We start from the raw sequence: 14,475 nt of genomic DNA on the forward strand, positions 1-14,475 counted from the left end.
GACACATCAGCTGCCTCCCTGTTCATGGGTCCACACATGTGGGGTCCTCCCAGTCTTCCCTTGCTCCTGATTGTTCTGAGGCTTGGCCACAGTAACAGTAGGAACGGTAAAAATAATCAGAGCAGCCTGCATTTACTGAGCCCTTACTGTGTACCAGGCACGGGCCTTCATCATTCATTAAATTCCCACAGCCACCAGGCGGGGAGGATAATATCACGTCCATTTTGCAGATGATGAAACTGAGGCCAGGGAGGTGAAATATTTGCCTGATAAATGCCCTTCCCTCCAGTTTTTCCTCCAGCTCAGTGCTTTTCCCGAAAACATGACCAAGTCACCCAACCTCTTTTCTGTACTCCAAGCTGGGAAATGGGCCTGAGCAGATGACACCTTTAGACAGGGTGGGGTGGGGGGGAGGTGATGAGGCAGAGAAGGCCATGCCCTCTAGTCAGTGAGATGGCAGCAGTGGGCTGAGGCCAGACAGGCCTGGCTTCATTGCCATGTGATTTCTGAATAAGTTGTTTGACCCCTTGGAGTCTCAACTTCCGTATCTGAAAAATGGGCCAACTGGGATTATATAATTGTGAGCATCAACACGAGGTAAAGTGCTGGGACGGAACCTGCCACATAGTGGGTATTGGTGGCGGAAGTAGCAGAGGTAGCCTTCATCTGTAGCACACAGGATGTCCTTGGGAGGTGGTGACAGCCCAGCAGTGGGGACTGAGTCGGGTGGGAGGGAGCAGGACGAACAGCCTCTCTGGGTGGAGTCTGTCTGTCTCCTCCCCTCCCCCCACCCCCCGACCATTTCTGTGTCACTTTCCATGTGTTTCAGGTGGTGGCAGCGTACCCCTTCGTGGCCAGAAGCAGCCATGAAGTGAGTCTGCAGGCAGGCCAGCTGGTGACTGTCCTGGAGGCCCAGGATAAGAAGGGGAACCCAGAATGGAGCCTCGTGGAAGTGAACGGGCAGAGAGGATATGTGCCTTCCAGCTTCCTGGCCAGGGCCCCAAGCCCAGCTCCGTGGGGCTGGAGTCTGCCCTCTTAGGGTGCCCTCCTTGGAGCCCGTGTTGCCAAGGGATGGGGAGGCTTAGATGCCGTGATCCCGCGAAGGAACAGAAGCCAAGAGAAGGCGGGGCTGGAAGGGGGGGATCAGGCCAAGGTTGGGTGAAGGGCAGCCAGAAGAGGTGGGTGGACCTTGCAGAGTACCCGGCTTGGCTTGGGTGAGCTTGGAAGGCTCCAGGCAGAACCACTGTTATGCCTGCAAAGAAGGTGTTTCCCATCTGAAGTCACAACAGCCTGGATGGCAGGTCAGATTGATAAGGACTTGCTGTAGCTTATGGCCAATCTTACCTGTGCTTTCATCCAGCCCTGCCCATGGGAGTGGGTCACCCAGGTGAAGGGTACCTGCGTGCGATGGGGTTACGGGGACACACTGGAGAGGTCCAGGACGACCTGCCCTGACGGTTCGCTTCCTTCATGTGGCATCAGGAGACACCACAGCTGACCGGTCGTCTTTTATTTCTCCACGCTGGGAGCTGAGCTATCCTGGGCATCAAACCCCTGGGAGCCCTCTCGAGCAGGGAAGCCAGGCCGTGTGGGGCCCGTGGGAAGGTTCTCAGGAGACCGTTGGCCTGGCCTGGGAATGGGCGTGGCCACGTCACAGTTCTGGAATGTGTTTAGGCAAATTGAGAGGCTGTTCCGGGGAAGGGAGGGACTTTGAAAGCGTGTTAGGTGGGGCCTGTGAGACTGTTGCACACTGCCTTGTGTTCGCTGGATTAGGGAGCAAAAGGCTATGCAAATGGCAGAGGCAACTCTATGTAGCAAGTGGTCAAAAGCCTGGTGGGTGGGGGAGCTTAGGCATGGCTTGGTTTCCAGTTTCTGGAAGTTGGGAGCCAGGGGGAATCCCTGGTGGTTTCAGGGCCTGGAGGCAGCAGTGAATGTGAAGTCAGTTGGCCGTGGAGCCTTAGACACAGGACACAACCTGTTTTTCCCTCCCCGCCACGAAGATCCAACTCACAGGGTTGTGGTGAGAATGAGCTGAGGCTAAGGTTGGGAAGCTGCTTGTAAATTGCGAAGTGTGGTATAAATGTAAATTGCCTTTGGTAGCAGGATGTGCCCAGCATCACCTGACCCAGCTGCAGCTAGGAGCGTTCCGCTCCCCATTCCCCGGGCCCGGGCCAGACATTGTGAATCAACGTGGCGGCCTTTTCCATAAACCCAGGGTCTACTTCAGGATCCTTCTCAACACTGCATTCTAGGCAGCCAGTCAGTCTCTTGAACTTGGTGAGATCAAACCCATTGTCAACCCTTTCTTGAACCTGGCAATTGAAAAACAGTTCCTGTTCAAGGAAGACTGGCCCACTGGGGCAATTTGGGGTGCAGCCACTGTTGAATCATCATCTCTGGGTTGTCACTTTGGCTAAGATAAATCTCAAGGTCCAAAGAAGGAGATGGTCCAGCGTGATCTTTAATGCAAATGATCAATTTTGGAACGAACCCAAGTTAGAATGTGTGTAAAAACTGGTGGCAGTTTTGGCTTATTTCCAAGAACATCTCCATGTTATTATAACTGTAGGGCCTAACGCCGTTAGCTCTGGTTTGGGGAGGGCATTTGAGAAATATGCATGCCTGTGTGAGAGTCTGCACCTCACCCCTCAGCTTGTGAAAGCAGAAGATGCATAATGCAAGAGAAACTCAGTCCCCGCTGGCCCTTTCCCAGCACGAAATCCACTCTGTAAGATGCTCTCGGCTCATTTTCCTTTCTCTTTCCTGCTCAGGTTTCTAGTACCAACAGGAAGCCTAGGGGAGCAGATAATAAAATAGAAAATGCATTTGTGTGTTCCTCACTACCGAGAATCTGCCGTGGGCTGGAATCCTAGCTCAGGGCTTCTCAACTTGGCTACTTGCTGTGGTCCCTGGGCAACTTTCAGCTGTGACTGATGCCAGGATCCCACCCAGAGATTCTAATGGAATTCATCTGGGGTGTGGCCAGGGCCTCAGGAACTCAGAAAGCTCCCGAGGTGCTTCTGGTGTGCCATCGGAGCTGGACGAGACACTCAGGGGTGGACGAGAGGGGTGTGCTGTCAGAAGTGGCCAGAGGCGGGGCGCCTGGGTGGCGCAGTCGGTTAAGCGTCCGACTTCAGCCAGGTCACGATCTCGCGGTCTGTGAGTTCGAGCCCCGCGTCAGGCTCTGGGCTGATGGCTCGGAGCCTGGAGCCTGTTTCAGATTCTGTGTCTCCCTCTCTCTGCCCCTCCCCCGTTCATGCTCTGTCTCTCTCTGTCCCAAAAAAAAAATAAAATAAAAAACGTTGAAAAAAAAAAAAAAAAAAAAAAGAAGTGGCCACAGGCTATAAGCTAGGATGTACCCCATCGGAGCTTTGTCCTAGCTCAGATGTTTGGAATGGGCGGCTGTAGAGGTGGCTTGAAATAGGACAGCCTGTTCTGTCGGGTCCCAGAATGTATATTTATTAAGTGCCATTAACAGGGACCTGAACAAAAGTGGATGTTCTTGGAGGCGTAAGGGAGAAACCTGAAATACACTTGGAACCAAATCTATCTCGCGAGGGGAAAATGAAAATGTGTTCAGTAGCACATGGGTTGTGGTGTCTTGTAGATAAGAGGATGAGATTAAAAGTCACTGACAGGTAAGAAATTGCATGTCGAGAGAGAGAGAGAACGGCCTGAGCTTTCTCCAGGGGACTCTGGGTAATGTGCCTTTCCCCCCCCAAATGCCTAGATCCATTACACTGTGTCTTATTTATTTCATGGTGGGCTCTCACCTATTAAACTTGCTAAGGTTACTTGCCTGTGAACCAAACAAGACTGATTCACGAGGGTAGCCCTTGCTCCCTGCGACAGAGTGGATCCTCCTTAACCTTTTGGGCCCAAACCCAGTTTTGAACATGAGGATAAGATTACAATGTCAAGGGAAGATGAATGAATTCTCGCGTACGATATGGAGGTCTGGCTTGGTGAATCAGTGATGTGACCTGCTGAGAATAAAGGACTTCACCGATGAAAATGTCTCTGGGGTTTGTGGGACTCTACCCATTGGATAGTCTGATGCCACAGTGTGACCTGTGCTCACTGGATACCTGCTGTTCATAAAAATGGCGCCTCATCTGCTCCTGGGTTCGTTTAATGAGTGTCTAACACCCACCCCTTGGTGCCTCCAGGAGCTGGCCTCAGCTGCTGGGATCCGGCGAGAAGTCAGACGGATGGGGGCCCTGTCCTCCCGAAGCCCACGGTCTGGGGAGGGAGACAGACAAATCAGTAGTCAGTTACCGTGCAGTGTAAGTGTTCAGGTGGGGCAGTACCAAGTGCCAGCGGAGGGGTCACCCCCGAGACTTGGCAGCTCAGGAAGGCTTCCTGAAAGAGGCGCTGTCCGAGCTGAGGCTTGATGGGTAACTTGGGTGAAGGTGGGAGGGAGGGCACATGCCAAGGCCCAGGGGCAAGCATGAGCACGTTTCATCGGGGACCTGAAAGGCTGTAGAGCTAGGACACAGCGTGTGTGGAGGCGTGGTAGGTGTCGTGGGAGACGGCTGAGAGAGGGCAGCGTGAGAAGGAGCTCTGGGTTGTGTTCTGAAGGCAATGGGGAGCCACCGAAGGGATTGAAGTAGAGGAGTGACATACCCAGGGTTGTATTTAAGGATACAAGCTCTAGTGCATTCTGGAATTTCCCCGAGGTCCTGTCACACTGCTCAAGTAATAGATTTTCCATGCGTACTGCTTACATAAACATCCCAGAGGGGCTGGGAGGCCCTGCCTCCAGGGACTCGATCTCCCGGCCAGCTGGAGAAGCAGGACGTACAGGCATCAGGCTGTTACCTGGTACCACAGGGCAGGATGCCGTCAGAGGGGTCCTATGGACCAGGCTTGCAGGTGCTCAGATAGGAGGGAGTTCTGGGGGAGTGGGGGGCTGAGGTGCCCAGGGAGGCTTCCTGGAGGATGCAGGGCAGGGGCCGGGCTCTGTGGGATAAGTGGGATTGGGGGACGCGAAAGGGAAAGAGAGGCCCTCTCAGGCCTGGGGAGCTAGCGTGGTGGTGTGAAAAGCTCCTGGGCCTGAGAAGGTCTCTCTTTCCCTTTTGCTCGGCCTCAGGACTCCTGAGTTCAAGGTCTCCTTGACCACAGGCAAGTAGCAAGTGCACTTATCATGGTTTCTGCATGTGAAGAAATTTGGTGAGGCCCCCCAGCCAGCTGCCCTGTCCTCTCCACTCAGCCCCAAAAGTACTCATTGTTGAGTCCTGGTTTATCCCAAGGAGTCCCTGGCTCCCTCCACCGGGACCTAGCTTCCAGCATGGAGGTCACTGTAGGGCCTGTCATGACAGGGCAGAGCCTAAAGTACCCTGGACCGGGGTTACGGAAAAAATTGGATTCCACTTTGGCAACATCAATCAGGAAGAGCAGGTAACCCGTCCATTCATCTCACCTTGCTTGTCTGTTTTTGTTTGTTTGTTTGTTTTTTAATTTTTAAACATTTATTTTTGAGAGAGAGAGAGAGAGTGGGGGAGGCGCAGAGGAGACAGAATCCGAAGCGGGCTCCATGCTGTCAACGCAAAGCCTGACATGGGACTTGAACCCACAAACCGTGAGATCATGACCTGAGCGGAAGTTGGACGCTCAACCGACTGAGCCGGCCAGGCGCCCCTCATGTGTTCTTATCGTAATTTCTGAACTTGTCTTTTCTGTCTTCTCATCTGTAAAATGGGCCCAACTCCTGGTCTCACAGGGTGGTGGGTGGGAGTAGTAAATGGAACAGTCAGTGTGACAGCTCATGGGTCACACATCCAGGAGCCTCACTGCTGTGCCCTGAAGGAAATGGTGAGCTCTGGCCACCAGGTGGCAGCAGGGCTCTACCCGTCCGCTGCGGGTCCTCCCGAAATGCCCTCGGGCTGGGCAGATGGCGCCGTTGAGAGGAAGGACCGGGTGAGAGCTTAGGGAGTGGTGGGGACTGTGTTGGACCAGAGCACTCCCCCACGGTCCAGATTTGCTGGCAGCTTCTCGGCTGCAACCAGTGTTCCACAGAATGAGGGCCCAGCGATGCCAGACATTCTGATTCTTCAAGCCAGAAACCAGGGTTGTGTCTGTTTTTATTTTTTGTGTGTGAAATCCATGTGGAGATTGTATGGGCCACAACAAGCCCTGCTTTGCATCTTCTGCCTGAGTGTGGGTGGAGAGTCTCTTCTGGAGAATGAGTGTCATTTCTTTATAGTTCCTCTGAAGTGCCTTCATGTGTCCCCACTTTACCCAGACATTAATCCCCCTTCCTTGGATCTCTGGGAGCGCGGATTCCTTTCATACTCTTGTTACTATTGCCATCTTCAAACTTACTGGATGGTGTCCCATATTTTCTGACCCACCCATGAGGATCTCCACGGTACCTATCCCACAGATTTCTTTTAAGTTTATTTATTTATTTGAGGAAGAGAGAGAAAGACAGTGCCACTGGGAGAGGGGCAGAGAGAGAGAGAGAGAGAGAGGGAGACCGAGAACCAAGCAGGCCCCACACTGCCAGCACAGAGCCCAGCTCGGGGCTTGGAATCACGAAACCGTGAGATCATGACCTGAGTGAAAACCGAGAGTCAGATGCTTAACCGACTGAGCTGGCCAGGCACCCCTCCTGCAAAATTCTTTTAAGGAATAAATGAGATACTGCTATAACACCACTTAGCCCGGCACCCAGCACATTAGTGCTCAACAAACACAGTTATCATCATTATGGGGACCTCAGCAGAGACGGCATGACATGGGGGGACAGGTCCGTAGGGCCTGTCTTTCTCCCTTGTACATGGGAGAGTGATGAGGCCTGCTACTTCCCTACGGGGAGGAAGCCGCTGATCCTGGCTCCTGAGAGCGTGGCTGTAGTTGGACACAGCCCCTCCCTCAGAGGCTGCCGTCACGCCCCGAAGGCATCCCTGGAATCTTCCCTCTTCTGCCCTCTGTGGTGTGGCCAGGGTGGGCAGGTTTCCCGTCCAGGGCCACGCTCGAGGGCACCAGTGGCCCGGATTCTGCTGCTTCTCTCCAACGGTATCCTTTCTGCTGTCCTGCTCCCGGACAAGTGGGACAGGCACCCAGGCAGCAATCAGCATTCTGATTCTGCCGGAGCAGCAACTCCGGTCACAGGCTTGGGGCCTTCTGCACCCGGGGGCGTCTTCTCGGCCTATTCCCTGGAACCAGAGCTTGCTGGGGCTCCCGTAGCAGATTAGGGAGCAAAGGTTTGTCCTCCCGGGCTCTGACTTCCGGCTGGGCTCAGGAGCACCGGCTGCTGCTGTCCGGTCCCTACCGAGGCCCCAGGCGGCCCCTGTGCTTCTAGCACATCTCAGGTGGTTCTGGGTTCCCCGTCTTGGGCCCATCCGCCTGTCCTCAGGGGACGGGGCATCCTTGGAGCCTGTGAGTGGAAAGAGGGCTCTAAACAGTAGCCCCAGATTCGGAACAGCCCTGGGCCGCGGGAAGTTTAAGCCGGAGCGAGTGATGGGGCCGCAGCCATCCCCTCTGGGCAGCTCGCACCTCCAGAGGTTGGCTGTTGGCTTGCTCGCCCTCGCCTTCATCCTCGGCCCTGCTCTGCTCTGTGCTGCGGGGAACTACATTTCCCAGGCCTCCCGCCCTCTGCTTTCCTGGCAGGGGCGAGGTGGGGAGAACCCAAGGTATTTCTCCCTCTCTCTCTCTCCATCGCTCCTTGTGGCTGGTCTTCTCCATGGTTCCAGCCCCTACGGGACAGCCCCTCTCTCCCCGTGGCCTCAAGTCTCGTTGAACAGACCTGGCTATGCTTCCCTGTTTCTGTCAGTAGCTTCCAACACCGGACACTAATAACACTGCCTCTTCCCTGCGTCCCTCCAGCCAAAGGACTGGAGTGTCTTTTTTGCTGTTGTTAACCTCTGGGGTGCTCCTTGGATCTTCTATCCTCTGCGTAACCTCCTCCCTATATTAAGTTTTTCTGTTCAAAATGCATCGGGTGGTTCTCTTTCCGACCAGACAGTGACTGATAGGTTGCTCAGTAGCTAGGGGTGCAGGGAGGGACCGGGCAGTGGAAATATGGGGCTCCCAGGTGCCCCTGCGTGAGGCTGCCCAACCCTCAGGGAAGATTGGGATCATCGCCAGGTCTGCTGCACCTTCCCTGGGGCAGGGGACTGTCCAGCCCTCCCATCTGGAGCTCTTGGAAGTGTCTTCAGCAGCAGATAGCAGCTGAGTGGGTCACACCCCGGGGTCAGTGGCTGTGAGAATCTGAGCGGCCCCTAGTCTTGGCCAGCTGAGGCTGTGCCTGCAGGGCTCTAAGCAGGCAGAGGCCCAAAGGCAGCTGTATGAGAACAAAGCCAGGCTGTGGGCAGGAGACAGGGTCACCTCCTTCCAGCCATAGTGCCTGGAGTCTGGTCCTAGCTCAGGAGGGGCAGTGAGCCCCAGGTCAGGGAGATAGGGAGTGGAGGTGGGGCTTCTGGCCAAGGCGGAGCCTGCTTGTCTTGATTCTGGGGTCTCAGGGTTTCTGGGTGTATCAGCAGAGCCTCTGACCTGGGGAAGGACCAGTGCATTAACAGTGATCACCACAGCGTCTTGTCACAGCTCACAGGGCTGCTTGAGGGTGACATGAGGGAATCCACTTGACATGATTAATTCAGTACCTGGCACATAGCAAGCTCTCAAGAGCTGCAGGCTAAAAAACAAACAAACAAACAAACAAATACAAACACAAACACAAATCTCACCAGCAGCCCAGCACCGTGGAACTCATTCTGCAAGCATTTCACGAGCCATGCCGATGTCCTAGTTAGGATTGAGCCCCAGGCCTCTCCCCTGGGACACAGCCAAGGCTGGGAGCACAGATCCAGCGGCCAGGGCAAGGAAGGGGGTTGGGTCAGGTGAAGGAGTTGTGAGCTTGGGAGGGCACACTCCCTAGGGACGTGGGGGAGGTGGCAGGTGTCCAGCAGGGGGTCAGAGCCCCCGTGGGGCACTTGAGGACAGCTCTCTCCTAGTGTCCAGGAAGGAAGAGATCGAGGCCAGGTCAGAGAGTGAGCAGTAGGGGCCCAGTCTTTGGGTTGAAGTTCAAGTCCCAGGCCCTGAGGACCCGGGGATCAGGCTCAATAAGGACACAGAGATCCTGGCAGGAGGCAGAATTGAGAGCTGGGCACCAGGTTAGGAGGTTCCAGCACAAGGGACTTCATCCAGCACAAGGGACCCATGAGCCCTGGGACCTAGAGCTGCTTGGAACCCACCCACTCCCACCCCGTACGAGGGCAGAGTTGAACCTGGTGGGTACCGTGGACCGGATCAAAGATACAGAGGTGGTGGTAGTCAGGAGCCCAGGCTTCGTGTTGCAAAATGCTCGAGTTCAAACCCCGGCTCGACACTTACCCACTGTGTGACCTCAGCGAGCAAGTTGGTCCATCTCTCTAAAACCTCACTTTCCTCTCTGTGGGCAAATCAGGAAATGGTCCTGCCTCAAAGGGCTGTCGGGATGTCGAAAGGGGATAAGGTAGGGAAGCGCCTGCTGTATCTGGTGATGCACTGTATCGAGTGCTTAATAAATGATTGATCCTTGAGCACGTAAGCCACCCCCTCCACGGGATCCCTTCCAAACGTTGCAGGCAGTGACCCTGCACCCGAGTTTTCTTACCTCTGGGCTAACACTGCCTGCGTCTTCACCATTCCTCCAACGTCTGTGTCCCTGACCCTCGACCACCTCAGACTCTGAAAAAATACCCCCTCACTACAGGGCCTCTTTTCGAAACTGAAGACAAGTAGATATCTTCAGAGGCCAAAGGTTGTTCCCCTGGGAATGTAACTGCGACCACGTCCTCGAAGACTCTCTGGAGATTGGAGTTGGCCATCTTGAATTACTTCACTCTCCGGAGAGGCCTCCCCAGCAGCCGTGGGCCCGGTGGCAGATGGCCTGGCTGATACGGCCAGCGTTCGAGTGTGCCTTCCCCTGACTTTTTCAAATTCCCAAATGTTTCTACCTCAAATTATTTTTCATACCCCCCCACACCCCCAAAATCCATGGGACGGAAGAGCATGCATAAAATAAAAACACAAGCACAAGGATCGCTCCCCCCCCGCCACCTCGCCACCCACACATACCCCTCACGTAACCCCTGCACCTACCCACACACACCCGTAGCCGCACAAACACGCATCCCCAGTGCACACCCCCACCCCCCCCACCCCCCCCCCCACACACATACCCAATTGAAAAAATCTCAACATCCATTTTCTTCTCCTTTATATCACACCCCTGGCCACCTCCCAGGCCAGAGACTCTAAGCTATGGCACGTCCCTTAGGAGTCATGTGTCCCCACCCCCACCTGGAGAATCACAGCCACCAGCTGGAAACTCTGGGCGCAGCGTTCCTTTCTGTAGTCCCACTGGAGTGATACTGTGTTTTTGTTCATGTATTACTATATGCAGGTACCACGTTATGTTTAACAAAATTGAATATGGAATTAGAATTGTGTCACTTGCTCCCCAAGGGACGGTCACACTTCTGTGCCTCCTCACAAGGTACGGCAGCAACCAATACCTACTCGGCAACCGCCACCCCAAAGCCCCCAGCCTTCTCCTCTCCGTAAATGGCGCCAACCGTCCCTTCAGTCATTCAAGCCCCCAACCTGGCATTCGGCCTGCTTCCTCTCTTCCTCTCAGCCCCTCACATTCAACCCCTCAGCGAGGCCAGTCAACCTTCCTGCTGTCACCCCACTCCCTGCCTCCACTGCCTCCTGACGGTCACTCTGTTCCCACCCTCGTCCGTCACCCGCAGCCCACTGGCCACAAAGCGGTCAGAGTGACTCTCCAAACACGCAGAGAATGTCCTGCCCCTGCTCGACACTGAACAAAACCCCAACTCCTCACTCTAACCTAAAAGACCCTGCCTCCTTCCCACCACATCACAGACCTTCCTGACCTTTGATCACCATATGAGGCCACACTGGCTTTCTCTCTTTCTATTCCTCGTGACTCGAAGCTTGTTCCTGACTTCGGGTCTCTGCACTGGCCCTTCCCTTCTCTGGCCGCTCTACCCCCAGATCTGCCCATGGCTTAGCTTCTTGCCAGGAAGGTCAGCTCCTCAGTGATACCTTTGCTGACCACTCCACCTGGGTAGCCTCCAACCCTCCCCACCCCGACCCCAGTCACTCACTATTACATCACCCTACTGTCATTGCAGACTATATCATTTCCTCTTATTTTCTTATTAGTTAGTTTGTTGTCTGATTCTCCCTTTAGAAAGTAAGTTCCTTGGGGCGCCTCGCTGGCTTAGTCTGTAGAGCATACAACTCTTGATCTTGGGGTTATAAGTTCGAGCCCCACATTGGGTGTAGAGATTACTTAAAAATTTTTAAAAATCTTGGAGCGCCTGGGTGGCTCAGTCGGTTAAGCGTCCAACTTTGGCTCATGATCTCGTAGTTTGTGAGTTTGAGCCTCACGTCAGGCTCTGTACTAACAGCTCAGAGCCTGGAGCCTGCTTCGGATTCTGTGTCTGCCCCTCCCATGCTCATGCTCTGTCTCTCTCTCTGTCTCTCAATAATAAATAAACATTAAAAAAAATTTTTTTTTATTTAAAAAAATCTTAAAAAAAGAAGACAGTAGGATCCTCAAAGGTAGAGATTTTATCCATCTTATTCAGTCCTAAATTAAAATATGTGTTAGTATGTCCCCAAATGAGATATCCTTATAGTAAAAAATTATTTATGGTTTATACTCAAATCAGATTTAACTAGGTGCCCTGTATTTTCGCTGGTAACCCTACTTAAGCTCCATGGGTCCACATCTTGGGAACCTGGTCCCGTGAGAATGAAGCTGGCACAGGAAGGGAAGAGAGGAAATGTATAGGGATTTGCCGAGGGCCACATAGATGTTAAGCAGATTAGATAGAACAGGTTCTACACCTAGCTTCGTCTGATGCCCGGTCCAGTCTCTTGTCCCCTGTACTCACCCGCTGACCTACAGAGAATTCCCACAGAGCAGGACATCTCTCAGGTCCTCCAAAGTCACCCACTCCTCTTCATCCCCACTGCCAGTGAACTCGCAGCTTGGGGTTCCCCAAGCGCTCACCTGCCATCTTTTTTTTTTAATTTTTTTTTTCTTTAACCTTATTCACTTTTGAGAGACAGAGACAGAGTGTGAGCGGGGGAGGGGCAGAGAGAGAGGGAGACACAGAATCCGAAGCAAGCTCTGGGCTCCCAGCTGTCAGCACAGAGCCCAACTTGGGGCTTGAACTCATGAACCGTGAGATCATGAGCTTAAGTTAGACACTTAACCAACTGAGCCACCCGGGGGGCCCCATCACCTGTCATCTTACAACAGCCTCCAGCTGTGTCTCCAACTGTGTTCCTCCCGCCTTTCCTCTGTTTTTCACAAGGTCACTGCCAGGGAGAGCTTTCAGAGACACAAATCTGAATCCAGGCTTTGGCAGGACCTTCCGGGGTTCCTGACCGTGGCTTTGTGGTGTGGACCCTGTTTATTCCTTCCCTTCCTTGACCTCTGCACACTGCAATGCTCTCTCTGGCCTCCTTTGCACTCTCTCTTTCATCTGGGTGGTAGGTACACCCTCCCGCAACCTCCTCCCCCTGCTAAATCATCCTTCAAGTCTCAGTGATACATCACTTCCTCCAGGAAGCCTTCCTTGCTTAGTTCAGGTCCTTTTCCTATGTATATCTCTACTTGGGGTCCTTCTCCCTCTTTGAAATTGCCTTTTTACTCGAGGGTCTCTCCATGGAGTTAGCTCCACGAGGGCGGGGGCTGTGTCTGTTTGCACTGCACCCCCGAGCCCGGCAGGGTGTCCGACATGGTTGATGTTCAGTGGAAAAGCTGGGGAAGGAATGAGGGTTCTCTGAGGACATTATGTTTTACTAAACTAAGCACCAAGGTTCAGTTTCCTGGCACACAGTAGGCTCCCAGGACACATCTGTTGAATGGACGGTGGATGAATAAATGAATAAACAACATGGCTCAACCCCTCCCCCGCCAGACACACGCTGGATGCGTTCACCTCTGCGCTTTGCAGTCTCTTGCAAAAGAAAAGGCATCTCGACTCCCGGTTTGGATACTGTGGGGTTTTGAGTAGGAAAAAAAAAAAAATAGTGCTCCTTCCACAAGAAGAGTTTCAGGCCATAGAGGCCTTTCTTCTTGGCAAAGGGAGGGGGGAGGGAAAGGGCCTCAGCCCAGTTTCCGGATGGCCTTAATTGGCCCCAAACAGACTAATAAGGTGTGAAATTGGCTTCATCCTCCACCACATCTCCCCAGCCAGCGTGTCCCTGTAGCGTCTCCCTCTGCTACCACGGATGCAGCACTGTCTCCAGCCTCTCTGTCCCCGGCAGACAGGCGGGTCATGACGCCCACGCAGCCCATGGCACAGGGCTCTGCAGAGCCCATGAGGCCATTTGGCCTCGGGCCAGGATGGGCTTTCAAAGCCAGAAGCATCCGATGTGGCGCGTCTGACGCACCTCCTAAGCCAGCCCCTGGCCTCTCCTGTCCTGATTTGCTCCTCTGGCACTGGCTTCTAACGCAGGTGCGGGGGCTGGAGGGGGGGGCACCGCGTTAGGGGAGCTCTTTGAGACTCTCCCCCGACCCTCCCCCCGCCACCGTTGCACCAAATGCAGGGCTGGAGAATCAGAGCCAAAGGGACCTCAGAGAGCAATGAAATTGGGGAGCTCAGGGGAACCCCTGGGGTGCCTTTAGGGCTGCTCGGGGGATAGCTGGAGGCTTCTGCGCCCCTCCTTCCACTAGGACAGGACCATTTTTGCATCAGTCTTGTTTACTGGCTCCTGTTTAAGAGTTCCTAGGAAGAAAGGGATTCCATGGCTGTAATAAGTCCTAAAACCAGCAGTCATTCCCAAACCTGCCTGTGAATCCGAATCAATGGGTGACTTGGTCAGAAATACAGATTCTGAGCCTTGTAGTGTGTTTGCCCACTCAGCCCCCATTTTCTCTCCCCCCCCCCCAGGAGAGCCCCTATGTTAGGTTACAAAGCTATGCCCCTCCCCACATGCGACCCAGTGTGGTTCGGGTGGAGACCTGCCCCCGGGTCTCTAGGAGTGAACATGTTCCCCAGGCCCGGCCAATCACAGGCATGGTCAGCCCAGGGTCAAAGCTCGCTGCAGTGGCAGCCCCAGGATTTTGGCAGAGCTTTAGGGGAAGAGATGTTCTCTTTTCTCGGAGGCCCTAGGCTGTAGCTGTCAGCTTGTAACTGCTAGCTAAGAATGAAACCGACACAGAGGCCGACCACGACAAGGGATCAGAGAGAGAGAGAGGCAAACGGACATTCCTCGCGACATGTCAAGAGCACCTGGACCCAGCCATGTCTGAGGTTTATCCCCCTGGACTGTTCAGATACACGAGCCGATAAATCCGATAAATTGCCTTTTTTTTTTTTTTTTTTTTTTTTTTTTGGCTTTGGCCAGTTTGATTTGGGGTTTCTGCTACTTGGACGCGAGAGTCCTGACTACTACATAGATCCCCGTCTCAGATCTCCTGAATCGTGGTGTCTGTGGATGGAG

General features: G+C 53.9%; 1 protein-coding gene across 3 annotated transcripts in view; it reads left to right on the forward strand.

Annotated features, from left to right (window-relative positions):
• ARHGEF37 (Rho guanine nucleotide exchange factor 37) overlaps window positions 1-14,475 on the forward strand; it is a 103,186-nt gene that overhangs the window by 50,784 nt on the left and 37,927 nt on the right. Inside the window, exon 13 of one of the 3 annotated variants that reach the window (XM_060634669.2) lies at window positions 830-3,090. The exons of the other annotated variants lie outside the window; for them this stretch is intronic. Within the exon in view, the coding sequence (XP_060490652.1) occupies window positions 830-1,039 (210 nt within the window). The 3' untranslated portion in view covers window positions 1,040-3,090. Of the gene's footprint in view, window positions 1-829; window positions 3,091-14,475 lie in introns of those variants that run through there. 3 annotated transcript variants of the gene reach the window in all.

Source organism: Panthera onca, chromosome A1, assembly GCF_046562875.1.
Source record: "Panthera onca isolate mPanOnc1 chromosome A1, mPanOnc1 haplotype 2, whole genome shotgun sequence".
Taxonomy (NCBI): Eukaryota; Metazoa; Chordata; class Mammalia; order Carnivora; family Felidae; genus Panthera; species Panthera onca.